Source organism: Alosa pseudoharengus, unplaced genomic scaffold (assembly GCF_046254945.1).
Source record: "Alosa pseudoharengus isolate Yale_2024_CS ecotype anadromous, Long Island Sound unplaced genomic scaffold, YU_APseudo_1.1 YU_APseudo_1.1_scf_15, whole genome shotgun sequence".
Classification (NCBI taxonomy): Eukaryota; Metazoa; Chordata; class Actinopteri; order Clupeiformes; family Clupeidae; genus Alosa; species Alosa pseudoharengus.
Genome location: NW_027468620.1, coordinates 21,433,122 through 21,451,836, shown reverse-complemented (window position 1 = coordinate 21,451,836; position 18,715 = coordinate 21,433,122). Strand labels below are relative to the sequence as shown.

Below are 18,715 nucleotides of genomic sequence, written 5' to 3'. Positions count from 1 at the left end.
CAAACAGCGAACACTTCTGTTAGTTCTGTGCACACTAGAATAGACCAGTCTGGCATTACAAAGCAGCCTACTTTTAAACATCAAGGAAGCTCCAAAAGTTGGTTTTAAAATGTTTAATACCTAGGCTCTGGCACCACTCTATTCAGAGACTAGAGGATTTTCAAACACTGTTTGCAGAAATAAATTTTAAAAATGGCAAATACCTTAAATGGCATTTTGAAAGGAAACAAAAAATTAAAAGGATGAAGTGAGTTCTGTTGTGCTTCAGGAGCTTGGTAGACGTCTGTGCAGCAGACATGTTTACAGGCTGTCTGATGGCTAAATGAAAATTACTCCCAGTGCTGGATGCTACTTCTCCACCCATGGATAATTAACAGGGCAATGTTACAGTTTAATCTGGAGTTGAGCCAGGCAAGGGGGGGAAAAAACAGACCAGGCCCATAGTCTGTGTGTAAGACGGAGGGAGGGAGCCATCGCCTGGGTTATTCCCATGGGTCTCTATCTGTGTAAAACATTGTGACCCAAGGCGCCCAAAAAGAGGCTGTCCATGTGCCACAACAAAACAAATGACCCTCTCACTATCTGTGTGAACCACTGGAGCCTTCATTCTTACAGAACTCTCTGCTAACTCCTTGTTATCTAGGTCCATCATCATTTGCTTATAACAGACGAGGAGACCTTAATGGAACCTTGCATCTACAAGTTCAGAGGAGAAAAGATATAAGATAATGGTAAAAGCATGTTTACATTCAGAAACAGCCCTGGCTTTGCAACAGTAAACATCAGGCAATGTTCAATTAATTTATATCCCAAAGGGGAAAAAACAGTATGCTATTCCCTTCATGTTCACATATTAGCATATCAGACCAATACTCAACAAAGTGGCCATGATAACACAAGAAAGGATGCATAATTACATCATGGCAATTTAAATCTGATTTAATGCAGATCTAAGAAGATCTGTCTGCGGCTCCTGAGTTTGTTGTTCCCACTGTTGGTAAGTCATAGGACTTTAGCGCTACAGTAGACAGCATTACTAAAACAAAACTGTGGAACTGAAATGAAGACTGTTCACCAAGCAATACAATAATCATTTCTGTCTCAGACACACGATTCAAGCAATATGTAGCCTTAGAATCCCATAGCCTCGTAGCCTATAATTTCATCAAAGCCTAGGCTACATGTATTCCGTTGTACTGTACACATACCTTTAAGGATATAGCCTACCCTATTGGATGGTGGGACTGTACAGAGCAGACACTTCTGAAGTCAGTGGCCTGAAGCAAGCCATAAGCCTTAACTTACACAAATTACAGAACGCATCATAAACTCAATCTCTATCCAGCAAGAGCAGTTTAGAAAAAATTAGGGCTAATGTGTAACTACTGACAAGCTTAATACAACATTTCCTGAAAGGGGGTCGGGGGGAACAATGCCTTGATTCTTTTGGTATTTGTCAAGCGGTTTGTGTTGGGAATTAGAACAGTTTCCCATCATAAGCAAACCCCTCCACCCCCACCCCAAGACAAATGCTGATGTTGAAAACAAAGAATTTTACCGGTAACAATGCCACCTCTTTCAGTTCAAAGACAAGCTTCCTCTATTCTAACCCCAAAGGCTTTGTCTGGCCTATTTACAAAGTGAGGTCCAAAAGCAATCCAATTAACATTTTTTGGTTTATACTTTTTTCAGTCTGTGAGTGTGTATGTTTAATTAAATTCAATCCATGCTAGTCCACTAGTGTTTTATTGGCTGGCACAATAACCTGTTTTTCCCTGAACATAAACTATAAAATATTGGCAATTTTCTTTCTACAACTAGTCTCATAGAGAACAAGTAGTGTCAAAAGGTTTTGCGTTTGAAGACCTCACCTGTCTCCTGAACAGAATAGCACAACAACAACTACCACATCTTGCTCCTGTTCTGGTGTAACAACAAACACCACCACCTATCAAAATAGCCAGGAAAAAAAAACTGAGATCAGGACGAGTAGTGCTCAGCAAATATTGTGTCCACTTTGTCCACTTCCTGTATGACATCACCCTTTGAAGGGCACCACCCACACACTCACAGACTGTGCCTACCCTGTCGGATGATTAACCCTGAACACATTACCCTCAGCGTTGGCTCCTCAATTACTCATGCAATCAAGCCATGGTCTAATGAGTTAAGATAAAAGGAGCGAAGACAGTACCAATCACTGTTGTTAACTGTGCACTTCACAACCGTCTAATTTGGACAACGGGGCAGGGTCAGGGGTGAACGCGCTGTATGTCTTTCTTTAGTCACTTTTCAAGAGGATGACACTGTTCTGAGTCACCGTTTGTTTGTTTCTGTTTCTGTCTCTCTCTCTCTTTCTCTCTCTCTCTCTCTCTCTCTGATCTGGCAAGGACAAATGACAAGATATTCACAACAAAACAGGTCTGGCATAAATCAACCAACAGTTATTAGGCTAAAAAAAAAAAAAGGTTTGCCAATGCGGCTTTAAATAAAACAAGACATAACAAAGGCATCCAGGCTTAGGGAAAAACACTTTTCCATTACCGACAAGTCAAGGAGAGGATGGAGGCCGTTTCCAGAACCCAGCCATGCAAAATGTTCCTCTAGATATGACATCATCTCCAGAGGCATTTCCCTCAGTTGCACACCACACAGGCATGGTGCCCTTTCGACTCCTGCGCTCATTATGAGTCAAACAGGCAGAAGCTACATAAACCATAAGGGTGCACACACAGAACAAGCCCTCAGTGTTTACACAAGCAGATGTAGGTATGCTAATCTCAGCCAGCAGCCAATAAACAAGCACAATTAGTCCTACATAACAACAGAACTCTGCCATTGCACAGACTGGATATTTCAACTGAAAATTCAATTCAAACTTGGTGCCGTGTGTCTATTGCACATTAGCCATCCTCCGTGACTGAAAGAGTGTGTAGTGCCTAAGCCTCTGTGTAGGTAAATGTGGCCGTCAGAAGGTTTACTTAGGCTACTACAGTTTCATTCATTGACTGCTGAGCATTTGTCACACCTGCCAACCACCAAAGCCCCAGCTAATCCCATTTGTCCCATACTCGTGTAAGATAACCTTTCCCTTTGACACAAAAGGCTCTCTTAACATGTCAGAGGCGGCGTTTTGGGTACTCACCACAATGGGGTGGTCATTCTCCGCGTCCTGAACATGACAGCTGCTATATTACCAGAGAACTTCACGCAAGTCTCCACAGGTGACACTAGAAACAATGACATCATCCCTATCGGCACACACCTGTTTCCTCAGGAAGCCCCTCCCCTCTTCCCGCCTACCTCCTGTGACTTTCTAAATCTTTAAAGGGACAAGCCTCACAGCGTCACTCTGAGGGCAAAGCTCAATCTTTTCTGTGGTTTCAATCCCTCCCTCTACCACCAAAAGCATACCAAGCACTGTAGACATAAGGAATAGGCACTGTGCTTATCTCCTAATAATGGATTTACTAATTTGACAATAAAGATTAGTGACTAATGAAGATAAATGTTAGCCTTACCCACGGTTTTGCACTAATCAGACTTATGGTTAGTTGAAGTTTTTTTTCTCAATGTTCTGTTTACTTTTTTATTTGAATCAAAACTTTTTTCCACCATCTGTACCCTGTGAGAAGTTATTTCCTTCAACAAGACTCTTGCAGTGGTGGCACAAAGCAATCCATCAACAATCCATCAAAAATCCAAAGGCTCTTTTGAGAGTACACTCGGCCTTTGTTATCTTCAAAACTAGAAAAACACTAGAAGAGCCTTCATAGAGCTCAGACCATAACAATAATTGGGACCATAAGAACCCAAACAGACATCATTGTCCAAAAGCCCATATATACAAAATGTCACACTATATTGAGAGCACGAAAGTGACTTTTGTTATGGTGCCCCTGGAATAATCTTGAATGTAATATAAAAATGAACCCTCTACGTTCCTATAATCAATTCAGATCTGTAATCACAATCACAAACCTTCCTATGTCCAATTGTACCCGTTTTAAGTAAATGTTATCATGTTAGTATATTATTTTATTATTAATATTTGATGTAGTTTTATTTTCCCTTCCTCCTAAGGGCTCCAGAGTGCGACCAATTTGCGACCTAATTTGTCAAAAGTGCGCTAAAAAAAAAGAAAGGCCTAAAGATCAGGAAGGATATTCTGTAAGACATTGAGCCATGAGATGTGCAGTTTGAAGCCCTTAAAAGACGTGCACTGTTAATTTACTCACTGTTATTTTTATTTAATTCATCTTGAATTCATCGAGATGTTTTAAGTTTAAATTTCAGCTCAGTGAAGCACCAACACTTCATTAAGTCACTTTTCTTGTAGAATTGTAAATCATAAGTCATAGGACAACCTATATAGGACAGTAATTAAGGGAAAAAAGTGAACCTGCTGCAGTGTTAAATGCGATGTGATTGAAAATTTGGGTGCACCTAACTTTTTTGCTAGTGCACCTAAAAAAGTTAGGCGCACCAGTGCAACCAGTGTAAAAAGTTAGAGCCCTGCTCCTCTATAATGTTATGTAGGTTATCCTATTATTTATTTTATTTTGTTTTATTTATAGGGCTTTATCACAATTATTATAAGATATATTTTGTTATTTCATTGTTAATCTCGGATTCACTGAAAATGAGGACTACCCTCAATGAACCTCAGAGAATAAATAAAGGTTGAATGCATGAATGAATGACCTTTGTCCAAATGTATACTGCCCAAGTGTAGCCATCTAATATCTACTATTTTAACCCATTTTTTGGCTACACAAGCCTTCTTTACAACAAGGAAACATTCAGCTACAAGTTCATGCCTATAGAAAGGCTGGATCTTAGTGCCATCTAACTGAGAATGCATCATGGTCAGCCCACCATGGTCCATTCTCTTGATCTTCTGACCTTACCAGACATGGCAAAACACAAGCAAGAGTTTTTGAGTCAAAGTATATGAGATAATGGGTCTAGTTCTCTTCTGGAAGTAAGCTAAATTGGTCATATTCCTTCAGTTCACCAAGCCTGTCAGCACCAGAGGAGAAACCTCCTGAAATCAGTTTTCAGATTTTCAGTGGGTGGAGAGAGCAGGCTTTTTCATTGTGGGTGCAGGGAAAAACAGACTATGCATTACCGGCATGTTCAAGAGGTTTTCTCTTTGAAATAACACAAACATCATAACAACAGACTTTTTACCTCAGCACAAGCTAACAGGAACCGCTGGTTAAACAAACAGATAAAAGATGGCCAGAGAGATGATTAAACAAACACAGGAGGAGATGACCTATATTAGGCTGTTATTAATGTAGTGCTCAGAGCTTCACTACCTTAACTTTGTTCCACACAGCATGAGTGTTTGTTCACAACACTTCTGAGAAATGTCCATTTATCATGAAAGAGTCAGAGAGAAATCAGGAAGTTCCCAGGTCTTTGTTAACGGAGAGAGAATAATATTCTTTGTACAAAACTGTCAACAAATCATTATCAACAATGCTTAGGGTGTTATACAACATGTTCTTCATCAATGGGATGGGGTATTGCTTTGTTGTTCATAGGATCTTGACTTTCTTTAAATGAGTTCAAAATAAGCATGGGAGAGGCGAGTGGTCTGTGCTGCCAAGACGCAATTAAAAATATGTGACTGCTTAATTGATTAACTGTCCTCAAAGAACAATTCGACAGGCCAGCTACAAATCTGAATAAAATCGGTCATCACCACCGGATTCCAATTTACCGTGTTCACTTCCAGCCGACCTCACCTGACCTATTATGTCATGGCAGGGTCAGAGAATGGCCCCAAAACCAAGGCGTCGTGTCAGAAGTATTCAGCAGTAAACCATCCACAAATGCCTTGTTCAGCTCCCACTGACTTGCACAAACCTTCTACTCATCACTGTGGAATCCTTTGTGTTCTCAGAACGGAACCTCACATGATTCTCAGGAATGGATTGCACATTGCAATCAGGCCAGGTCTGTGCAATGCCTGTCCTTCTTTTAACCTACCGGTGTCTAACCCACTTTTTTTGTCCATTGTATTTTTCTGAACCATTTCCCATTATCAAGGGTGCAGATTTTCCTGTTGTGGGTAGACCTAACAGTGTTCTTCTGAATAATTCAGGATTCACTCCTGCTCTGTCAAGCAATGATCGTAGTAGTAGGCCAACGTAGTAGGCCAACCAACCATTTTTTAATTAGCCTACAAGTTTGCAACAGGCCACTATTTAAAACCATATGAAGACTCATTATTAAGCAAAATGTGACCAAGAACGAAGTCAGACTGGATGACACGGCCACAGTGGTAACTTCATGATTCACTGAAGTTTCAACCAACCTCTCCACAGCACATGAAAGCTTCATAATTAGTCTACATGTGATATGAACTGCAGAAGCCAAAGTGTTAGTGTGAATTTACAAAGGACAGGTTATCAGGATACATATTTGAATGTACCAACTGTATCTCTGATAACTTCATGTATCCACTGTCCACTGTATGCATACTAGTAATTTAATCCATCAACTGCAAGCATAGTGTGTAGTGTACCCATATTGTATCTTGCATGTGCCTGTTGAGGTGTCCCAACCATGGCAACCTTGACAGGGACAACAAGGAGGCGGTCATCCCCTGCTGCGGACATCCCCACCCGGACAATTGCACTACCCTATCCCACCCATAGTGTTCTATTTATTTACAAATTTACATACTGTAATTATACTTAATACATAGTCATATTCTACTGCTCTTCATACTATTCATTCACCCTGCACACTTATTCTTATTACTCTTTTTTTATATATTAAAGTATATATTCTATTACAGTATTTTTTATATTTCTTACTGACCTTTCTGTTTTTATTCTTTATATGTTAAGTGACTGTTGTACTCCGAGAGCAAAGATTAACCTTAGTCAAATTCCTTGTTTGTTTATGCAATCCTGGCCAATAACTTAAAGTTGATTCCAATCTGATTTGCTGAATCTATGGTCAGCATCTTATCATGTTGTGACAAAACCAACAGAGAAGCAGCCTGCACAGACATCAAATAATGAATCTATAGGTCAAACAATGTCAGTTTTTATTAGCACATGGTTCAGTAGCACTGTATGACTCATGTGTTCGATAACAGGGCCCTATTGTCATTGTCCATGGGAAAGGAGTGCGCACAGAAATCTATATTTGAAGGTTAGCAAGTTCCTACAACTCTACAGGTACACTATTTTCTCTTTTGATTCTTTTTATACGTTCTGTCATCAGAACAGAATGAGCAGATGGTGTCCAACCTGTTTTCCACTATTCTTAGCTCCATAATTTACCTTGCTCAGTATGTCTGTGTTGGTAGAGGAATAATACGTGTCAAAACAACTGTAGACACCATGGAATCATTTCTGTAATTGTTATTAATGCGTGACACTCCAAAATGCTGGATTTGATTGTTTTGACACGTATTATTCCTCTACCAACACAGACATGGTAAATGAAATAATCATTAATCATTTATTAATTAATCATATATACCCTATGTTGTTAATGTACCCCCGCTTCACAAAGGCACACTAGGTTGGACATTCTGCAGTGATGTTATAAAGTTTACAGCTTCACCAGTACTGGTAAATAGGCTACATTTTCAATAAGAACAGCACTGCACCTTGCCATCCGGAACACAAAGGCGACAGAGAATGAGAAGGTGACGTCACCCACTCACTGCAAACCAGTACAAAGCCATTACTGTGGCAGGCTGTGGGGGGATGACTCAGAGGCTGGAGTGCACCTTTTTTTTTTTTTTTTTTTTTAAACATAGTCAAGCGACCAACCACCCACCCATCATCCCATCACAAGGTAATCATCCTACCAGAAACCTTCCAATTCCCCATGTATGTGCAGCACTCATTTCCTGCTCTCTCTCTCTCTCTCTCTCTCTCTCTCTCTCTCTCTCTCTCTCTCTCTCTCTCTCTCTCTCTCTCTCTCTCTCTCTCTCTCTCTCTCTCTCTCTCTCTCTCTCTCTCTCTCTCTCTCTCTCTCTCTCTCCTACAACCTCTTCTACAGCAGGTTACTGTACCTGTCTGTCATTCTCTCCTCTCTTTCGCTCTCTCTCTCTCTTCTAATGCAGCTTAAAAAAAAGGCACACACATAATGATTCCTGCTTGTGAAAGGTGTACATTTTCAATGCCTGTGCATCCGCCTGGAAGGTGCTGAGGTAGGGAGAGGTCTATACTAAAAGTAAAAATTCGGAGCAGCACAGGTGTAGTAATAGCTATAAACTTTAATTAAGGTGCACAAAAGGGATTAACGTTTCGATGCTTCATGCATCTTCCTCAGAGTCCTAAGTAGGGAGAGGTCTAATCAGAGACTGACCAGGGAAACCAGGATATCAGTCACCTGGGCAGCCACTGAAAAGGAAGACATCTTCATCTTTTCCCCCGTTTTTCAATAAGAGTTGAGGCCTAACTTGCACCTTGTAACATGTACGCTTTATCAAAACAGAACTGAGATGTTTCTGTAAAATTCACAGCCAGTAATGAGGATTCTACATTAATATGCAAACCAAAACGAAAGGAGGATAGCCTCATGTTCACTTTGTTTCATGATTGGAGGTGGTCTATATCTTGACACTTCGGTCACTTCACATTTCCATCTTAGTCCAATGGGTGAACGCTCTCTGACCTTTCACCACACCCCAGAAATCATTACTCAGTGGCTCTCAAACTCACTGAATTATGCAATTCACCCCACTGATGACAACTTCAGTAAGCTTTACGAAGCAATAAGAAGGCATGCTAATCGCTCTGGAACATATAGCTCATCTAGAGAGAAACTCCTCACTGAACAAAAGAAACATTTAAGTTAAGCATGAAAATCTGTGTTCTGATTTCAGCTCAATGTTTTCCTGTGGTGAGAACATCATTTGAGAGGAGAAAAATGCCTGAAATTTGCTTTTCATGAGCATTCTCCACAGGCTGAATCTGAAAGAAAAAAAACTTGCCAGCATGCATTTTGCCTACAACCAATTAGTCTTGTTCCTGGTACACTACCTTGAGTCACTGCATTACCAAACATTATACACGCCAACACCTCCCACTCGTCTACTCAGCACTGATGAATGCATGGGAACGCCTGCCTTGAAGCACTCTGCCAGAAGTGACCATCAGTATGTTAATTTATTCATCTCAATTTTTACATAACAATCCTCCTCTAATTTGGCATGCATGCCAGGACTCACATTTATTTTTTCTCAGCTAATCTCTGAGAGAGAGAGAGAGAGAGAGAGAGAGAGAGAGAGAGAGAATGTCAAAACAGGCAATGTCAGCCATCTCTGATTTAGAACAAGTCCCTTAGTCCTACGTTAGGTATTCCTAGGCTGCTCTTACGTGACACTACTGAAGCAGAACTGAGGAGTTATGCCAAAATCTGCATCGGTTTGGTAGGTTCAGCTGCGCTCACGTGGGAGAAGTGTTTCCTCAAATTCTAAAAAGGTTTTTTTGTATTTAAAGCCCACGGAATGAGCAGGGAAGTGAACTTTCCGCAAAACTTCTGGCCCTCTGCTGCATAATTCCACCGATATTCCACCATCGCGTTTTAGATTCCCTCCTAAGTGTGCCAATTCCTTTTTTAGCATTTCGAGTGAGGAGATAAAATGCCATCCCCCGAATCATGTCGGAGTGGTGTTGAAATAAACGTGTTGCCGTACAGGAAAATGTCACGTTAAAGTTATTCATGATGAACCGCTGTACAATTCACATGACACATTGTGATTTGATCACTTAATAATGCATCCAAAATCTTTCAGGTGACCAACTGAACACGTTTAGGGATAACGTTGAAGACATGCTCATATCTAATCCTCAGTTGTGCTGGCATTTTCACCGAGATCTGCCTGTCCTACAGGCGTGTAAAACACTGCATTAAAAGACAATGAGTGTGACTAGTCGTTACCCCTGGAGCTAGCGTTAGATTTTTCAGTCAGAGTTCACCAGTTGTTTCTGCTCTAAAATGCGCTTTCATCAACTCATTTCTGCATCAACATATCGATAGCATCTCATCTAGTATGCCGCAGATAGTTGGCGTTACAAGAAAAATATAATTCACACACCACAAGTCTCCTGTTCTTTTTCAAACAAACGCTACCTAGAAGGCAATCTAACAAATGCCCTACTGCGGACAGAAAAAAAAGCATCTTGCTTGGATCCAGCAAGCGCTTTCTGATGGCATATCAATAGTTTAGACTAGACTCAGCGAACACATGGGTTCCTGAGTGTTGTCAGCCAACGACACCGACACCCTCTGCTGCAGTGAGCAAAAATCGAAATACTGACTGAAAACGAAATAATCAAACACAAGTAAGTAAAGGGTGGGGGGAACCTGGACATTGGCGTGGTTATGTAGCTTTCAGCAGCACTAATTAGGCACTCATTAGATAGCTAGCAGTGGGGTGCGATTGCTTTGTCAGCGGGTTACATGGGCTTTCGGCTGTCCTCCACATACTACGGTTAGCTAGTTTGCTGTTTTGGAATTCAACAGCTTGATGGTAACAAACTTGCAAACAGGTATCTTAACAATACGTTGTCCCTCCTTTCAATGCAACGTAATAAACTAATTAATCGTATTTACGGATCGGTACGCGCGAAATAAAAAGGCTATGCTAGCATCAGTCCTTCCAACGGTAGATGGGGTCTGATGCATCCTTAAGGTGAACGTCACTCTGAATTTCTTGTAGACATGTGCATGTGCGTAGCTAGCTACAATAACTTCTCCAAGTCTAAACAACATTAACTGTCACTCTGCTGTTCTCCTGTCCACCACAGTGAAAAAATAATAATTTTAAAAGTATCCTAAAGACGGTGTTCTCCGACTCACCTTCTCTGGCCCAGAGCCGTTTACCTCCGTTAGTCTGGCAATTTTCGGGTGATTTCTCTGCCGCTAAACCTCAAACATCCTCTAGCGTCACTCTGTACTGCAGCCAAGGCAACCAATTCTCGCGATGCTTTCCTCCAGGTAGTAGTGCGACATCAGGAGAGGACTGGGGCTGTTGGAATTTTTCTGGTTCGTTGTCAAATTAATGATGATGATGTAGGCTAGGCTAGATATGACAGACGATATGACAGTATTGTTTTGATGATATGTATAATGTTTCAATCTTATCAAATACGATTTTACCAGAAAATATTTGGATTCAGAGGTGGTATTTTCATTCCCTGTTTCCATCCCTTTCAATCCCCAATATAGGCCTACCTGTAGGCTTCATACTAGGCGTAGGCTACATTGCCTACATAGGCTATATCTTAAAAATGAATGTTCAGTGAACTGAGGTGAAGTAATGTAGGCTATAAACCCATAAAACCATTACACTTTGAAAATGTTTATTAAATGGTAGCAAGGACATACAAAGTGGCAACTGTCATCCATAGAAACATTAAGAGCCTTTAATGTGCATACATTCACGTGCAGGGATGACAATACAATTAGCAGCTAAAAGCCTTAACGTCACAGAATGTAGCAAGTAGATAGATAAGTAGGCTACAGGTTGCAACCTGCAGTGAACATAAGCAGCCTATAGTTTGTGGCAATGCCCACAACTCTAAAGTGCAACATGCTGACTTGAAAAGGGTAAGAAAACATTCATCTTTCACTCAAACTTATCTAGATTTCAATAGTTAAGGGGAAGTCATGCAAAACGAACCTACCTATTACATAGACTACTGGGAGGATCATAAGCTAAGCCTGTACTGTGTTCTTATTTCCAAAGTCAAATATTACTTTTTGGAAAAATAATAAAGATGTCAAAGAAACTGGTACTTTGTAGAATGTTAGTGATCTGCTTTAAAGTATTCAGCAAATTGACAAAATGCAAATATACCATTCAAATCAGTGATACTTTTTTTTATTTACCCGATTGTGGCACTGACCTTGGACAACATTTAAAGTGTGTGTATATGTGATACTGTTTCTGTTCATATGCCTGCTCGCACGTAGGGAAGATCAGAATAGAACAATATTCATTCAAATGCAATGAATGATAGTCACGCACTAAAGTTTGACGATGGGATGTGTGTATGTCTGTGTGTCCTCCCCTTACAGGTCGTCTGTCTCCCCATCAAAGGGCATGGTGTCCAGCTCCATGTGGATGCTGCTGGACTCACCACTGGTCACCCAGCCAATGGGGGTGCGGTTAAAGGAAGGCCGTGTGCTAATGTCTTGGTGGTACACCACATCTGGTTCAGGCTGTTCCTTGACCACCTCAGGTTTTGGAACCTGGAAGGTCATGAGCTTGGATGCCTTCTCAAAGCCACCAAAGGGAATGGCAGTCCTGAAATAAGGAACGAGGTGAGAAAAGTAAAGACAGAGAAAGAGATAAAATAAACTATATAAATTAGACAACAGAAATCAATGACACCAAGACCGATAAATCCTACCTGTTAAAGCTCTTGTATTTGGGCAGGTCTTGGTAAATATAAGGGCCTGGCATGTTAGCTTTCAGGGTTGCCTTCAGGTCCTCGTTCCCTTTCATGGCCTGCTCCCATGGGGATAGGTACGTCTTCACATACTCACGCTTCGTTGCAGTCTTCTCTCCTGCTTTCCCACCTGCACCGGAAGACATGGGTTTATAGCATTGTGTTGTTCCTGTGTCTGTACTAGCAAATAGAGCTTCTGGTAGAAGAAGGTACACTAAGATCTATTTGATCATTTGCATAAACAAATACAAATGAAAACATATCTGTGTCTTTTTGGATAAAAAGAATGATACCTAAAAAATGTGAATAAAGAAATAATGCCCTGTTAAAACATGAGGAATCAGTGTGGTTAGGGATCACCTGCACCCACCATGGCCAGCGACTCCATGTGCTCCACCACCTTGTCCACCGGCACCGCCAACACCACCTGCTCCTCCGTGTCCAGCTCCTCCAGCTCCTCCTGCCACGCCCCCCATTGAAAGCCCTGCTTCTGCCCCCTTACCATGGCTTCCTGGTTTGGGAGGTGGCACAGGTGCACCACCTGCACCTGCCTGCCCGACCATCTGTCCACCGACGAGTTGACCGTCAACATTCATCATCTGACCCCCAAGACTTGGTACGAACTTCTGAAAGTTCTCCTATGAGGACACACATTTTCTTAAATAATGCAACTAATATATAATTGATTGCATATAGCAGAAAGTAGTGTTTTTACCACTTTCTTGAATACATAATGCAAAGCAGTTCACCCATACTATATCATCAATGAATGGGCGTCCACAGCAGTCTGAGGTGTGTTGTAATCACTTACCATAGACTCACTGCTGAAAACATCAGGGTTGTTTTCAATGATAAATTTCTCCACTCGCTTCTGCCTTAACTTGAACATCTGCGAGCCTTTGTTCCTCATCAGGGACAGCTCCTCCATCATGATGTCCCTGGGTTGCCGGATCTTTGTCCCCAGGTCAAACTCTGATGCCTCTGGGTCAGACTCATTCTCTGCACAGGAAAAGAATAAAGAAGTTGTAAGTCATAAAATAGGTGTTTCAGTGGACAAGATAATACTGGTAATGTGGATATTTGATGATATGTATGACATCAGAATGTATAACTTATCAGTGTGACATAAAGGAATATATCATTTCATTTTATTATCTATTCAGAGGAGCACTATAGGTTAAATGTACACTTTAAATACAAATAAAAGAAAAAGGTGAAAATGTTGACCCCTATGTGATGACTTCACAACATAAAATACACTTCTAAATTGATTTCCTTATGTCATTGTTATGTTTAAATGTAAGCTTCTTTGTGTGTTGCTATTTTCATATGTTGTCTAAGTGATTTCCCTGAGTACATGTTTTGCCTCAACATTTTAACTTGTACCTGTAACTGCTATAGCACATTCTCTTTGATGAATTGATCCACAATCCACGTTTAGGCCAAACTATCCTTCATTTTACACAGTGGAGTCTCCCTACCAGCTCAAGCTTAACATCTACAGGCGGAGAGTTGGCTTCCTCTCAATAACATTCCTGTTATGAACACAACCAGCTGCTAAGGTACTCACACAGCAAGAATTATTTTCATATCTGTGTTATCGCTCCAATTCTGCCACTATGAGCTATCTTCCAGAACTCACATAGCATCCTCCTTGGGAATGTCGAGTCTTGAACACTTGACATGGCAAAGGCAGGACTTTAATTGTTCTAGTCCCTCAGTGATAGTTAAACGCATTCATTATGAATATTCATGAACAGCGTACACCTGTACGTTTTTGCATGCAGTATGTTTTATTTGGAAAGTGTTTTGAGAAGCTTTTTGTTGTGCATTTTCTCTCGGGATAACCTCTCCACCATTTTGATCTGTCAGAGCTCACTTCAGTAACTGCTATGAAAAGCGCCAGGGATTTTCCTATCAGCTGATGAGGTAAAAAAAACTCTTTGTGAGTAATACTATGCTTCCTTATTATCACATCTATCAGGAAGTGGATCTTTTATTTACAAAGGCTGTCAGGGAGGAAATAAGTAGCAGTACAAATTACCTCCCTGGCACACTTTCCCTTACGTAAATCTGTTTTGACCTGCTGCAGATACTGTAAAGGGAAAGAGCATTACTCACTGGTGTGTTTCTAATGTGATTACAAGCATAGTATAAAACACACCAATGTTTTCTTGCATGACACTGATTACATTAAGCAGGTCGTATAGCACCATGAATGAGTTAATCCGGATTTTATTTTATTTTTTTACTATGGATTTGCTTAATTTAATTAAAAATACATTCTATGAGTCACTCAGTATTTGTGCTTCACCACATGTTGTGGTTATTATGGGTGACCATTTGTTTAATGAAAGTTCACAATTAAAGGGCATATTTTCAGCATCACAGGAGATAATTCTGGTATATAAAACTCAACTAGACAATTTGATATATACATATGTATGCAGCAAGGAATATTTTAATGTTACTGTAAACAGAGCAAAATGGCTTTTCTAAGGCAGAACAGCTTACAGGCTGTCACAGAAACTGCAAGAGTGATGCAAAGATCAGTTAATTAATAGTTTCCTCCCCTTGAGATCCTGGTGCAATTACATTTCGTTGGAGTATGGATCCCACGACTGGACCACTTGGGGGTGGGGCACTTGACAATCACAGCGATAATTACAAAAGACAGATGGCATTTCTACTGTGAAATCTACAGGATAAATGTTTGTCTATGTGACAGGCAAGCACTCATTAGTCCATGTTAAGTGCAGCCAAGTGTAACTTTCATGACAAGAGGCCTGAAATCTTGACAAAGTCTCAAATGAACAGAATAATTGGGCTAAAAATAGTAAATCTCTCTCTCTCTCTTTCCCCCCACTTTCGTCTGTGTTCTCTATGGTGTGACCTGAACAGGCAGTCACCAGAGCGGCCAGCCCTCGGACCAGCTGGATGCCTGCTGGGATTGGCTCGGCCTCTCCACTTCACGTCCCCAGACTTCTGCCACCACAGGAAGTGACTCTCTCGCTCTTTGCATTTATGCCAGCGTGCAGATCTGCTCCCCTCTGCTTGCCTATAAGACTTGCGCTCCTGCACTACCTTCCGAACACCTCCTCAGCTAAACACTCCATTCAAGTGTGTTTGTGTCATGTCCACTGTGGTATGTTTTTAGGAAGACACTACATGAAAAACCTTATACCTGCCAAACCCTAATTGATTTAGTGAAGTAAACATTGAACCAATTTGGGAGAATGCTTACAGTGAATGACCTTTAGAACTACTTATGTTGATGTAAATAGCTGCATACGTACAAAGTTGTGTTTATGCTGTGTTCGTACATGGGCAGTAATGGTCTTGGTAATGAGTGAGGTTTACTCCTATGGGAATGCTTTTGTGTGGAGGCAGTACCGTTCTGAGAGACATGAGACAGGTCGGTAATGATCTTGGTGGACTTTTTCCGCTTGTTTGGAGGTGCTGGAGTTCCAGAGAGAGGCATGGCTGCAGACTGCAGACCGAATCAGAGAAAGACAGATTGGAGCTTTTATTACATCTACTAGTTTAGAGCACTCAAAAAACATTCCACTGGTGCAAGAAAATGCCGCTGGTATGTGACAGTTTAGATTGGGGGTGCTCCTCATGGTGGGGAAGTGCTTCCCCCTTCTGGCTGACATGTGCATTGCAAGGTTGATTGAATACTGAAAAGGGAAACCGTGGTATTCAAGCTGCCGATCATAAGATACCCTCCTCTAAGCAGACTACTCTGTGACTTCACATTCCGCAAATTCCAGGACATCCAGATGTCTGACAAGTATAAACATTAGTCTGAAGTAGGTTTTTAGCTATGTTTGAGTCCATGAATGCTGTCAACAGTCAATGGCGGTGACAAATACATCCTCTCTCTGCACAGGACCGCTTTATATATGTATTGCAATGTCTATTTTCAAGGAAAGCTATATATACAATATCTGCATAGCAATATCTGTTCGATCTAGTGCTTGATTTACTAAGTTGTATGGTATAAGCTGTGACTTCTACATTGCAAACAGCCACCTCCAGCGTGCCTTTGGTGCATCCACTTAGATGTTTAACTTATGCATTTCCCTGCACTGTATGTGTAAAGCTCTGTTCTGAGAGCTCTTTTAAGGCTCTGTTATTGGCGTACACTGCATTGCATCGACTTGACTGTAACACAATCTACTGCAGCTATTTTTAAAGACCCATTTTGAAGCAAGACCTTTTAGCGACAAATATGGCGTCACTAAAGCACACACCCACCCACACACACACACACACACACACACACACCCCAAAGAAGAACGCTCACACACCCACACACAAGTATGTACACATAAACATGGTGGGACAATTCTAGAAAGAAATCACCCTCAAAGTTGTGTGAGGATGAGAATGAGGATGGGATCGAAGTGGGAAATTGTGACCCCACCACCAGCTCATCCAACAGAGGAGCACTGAGCTCAAGTTTCCCACCCGCCTGGATATCCCAAGCTTTGCACACCATATAAAAACTGCAGCCGAGCAAAGGAGAGGAGGGGTCAGCACATTCTCTCTGGACATGGGGGAAATTTATGGAGCAATATTAGCAGCACTTCCATCATTCTGCTGCTGCACTGGAAAAATTAGACCTTTCAAGTTGCCAGATAAACAATACGTTTGTTCGTTTTCTTGTTTTCCAGTCAGCAATCCAGTATCTGTGTTGGCTTTTATTTCAACAGGGATGTGGAGCACCCTTTGCAAATCCCACTGTTTACCATTCATCGCCAAACAACACGTGCAGTTTTGTTAGTAAAAACTCTTTGTCACAATCTACTTACCCAGGTTGGGCAATCCTTAATTCAAGCAGAGTTTTTTAAATTACAACCAAGAAGAAAGGCAAAGCTTCAGATCAATTCTGAACCAAAGCTTTATAAATCCCAGGGTGACTTTAACCTGTGTCTGGACCAAGATCTTGGGGAGTGCGATATCCAGCGAGTGGCTAGGGGATGGCAGATCTTTGAGGGGGGAGGGAGATGAAGTCTGGGTTAGGGTGGGAGTGGGGGGCTGAATGTGTTCTGTAAGGCACAAAGTGCTGATGGGAATATCAAGGGACCAATATCTTTCTTGCAGATGCTCGGTGGCCTATATATAGCTCATAGGGGGGACGCAAGGGAGATTGGGCAGAATTAGCCAAGGGGTGGACTTGAGGAGTATTTGCATGGGGCACTGGATGACTGACTTGTCCTCTTCATCAACCCCTCTAGTCAGAGTCAAGGCCTGCCGATGATCAGATTTTCACCTTTTCATTTATGAAGTGGTCTTCTTCACAACTTGGATGACAGGCATTCCTCGTCCTTACAGATTGGTCAGCTTTGAGCTGTCAGGTGGATGCTTTGCATGTCTCAGCAGCTGAGGATTGTATGTGCTTGTCGACACCTCTCATCATTACATTCTCAAATTATTACTGAAAAGCAAGTGAATGACGCCATAGTTATATTCACCCTCCCTATTATTGACAGTGTTATTGTCTGCTGCCACAAGAAGTATTGCCAAGCCACAGAGAAAACTGAGCTGATATATTGGCTTGTCTTCAAGAAGTAGGCTAGCAAAATAACCACAAGAATCACACAACATCACAATTAGGTTTACAAGGCAGTTGTAAATCAGCAACATAAACAAAACTGAGGCTAATAAATTCTGTGTTCTTCCTTGCCTTGCCATTTGACTTGGTAATGCATGTCATTTTCATTGCATTCCATTATATCATGCATCCCGGTTGGCAGTAGAGACCCAATAGGCAGGCCTATGCTTTGTTCTGATCTCTGACTCTGTCTCTATCACATAGTGGAGGCCACTCAAGGGGTCATTGTTATTTTCCCCTCTCACACTGAATGGCCATTTAAAGTCAGAATTTCTGAATTTCAAGTAGGCCTAAACATTTCTGAGAAAAAAGTCGTTTAAAACGCAGAATCACAGCGATTTTAAAGTTCTTCGACATTTCTGAGAAAAAAAGTGTCCGTATTAAATTACCCTAAAAGCCACCTCTTGCTATGAGTGCTTCAAGAGACGGCCCATAGGCCATGAAGAAAAACGTGGATACTGGTCTATTGAAATCGGAGTGCTTGGTGAAGTTGCATCAACGATTTTACATGTAATAGGCTATACGTAAAAATACGTAAAGTATACATACATATACTGTGACACATTAAATCGTTGGCTGGGTAGCATAATGGTCTGCTCTGGCTTTCTCCAGATTATTTGAGCAATATCGCCACCATGCGGTGTTGGTAAGCTTT

General features: G+C 41.3%; 1 protein-coding gene across 2 annotated transcripts; it reads right to left on the bottom strand.

The window, feature by feature from the left end:
- Nucleotides 1–11,379: 11,379 nt before the first annotated feature.
- myoz1a (myozenin 1a) lies at nucleotides 11,380–17,371 on the bottom strand. Of its 2 annotated transcripts, none has more exons than XM_076285081.1 (6): nucleotides 17,258–17,371; nucleotides 15,834–15,930; nucleotides 13,252–13,439; nucleotides 12,811–13,078; nucleotides 12,402–12,570; nucleotides 11,380–12,295 (listed from the first exon to the last, which is right to left on the bottom strand). In XM_076285081.1, exons 2-6 carry the CDS (start codon nucleotides 15,919–15,921, stop codon nucleotides 12,061–12,063), a joined length of 948 nt encoding a protein of 315 aa, XP_076141196.1. In that variant the 5' UTR covers nucleotides 15,922–15,930; nucleotides 17,258–17,371; the 3' UTR covers nucleotides 11,380–12,060. The 2 variants fall into 2 exon arrangements, with proteins under 2 accessions (XP_076141196.1, XP_076141197.1); XM_076285082.1 differs by having other exon boundaries at nucleotides 12,943–13,078.
- Between the last annotated feature and the right edge of the window lie 1,344 nt (nucleotides 17,372–18,715).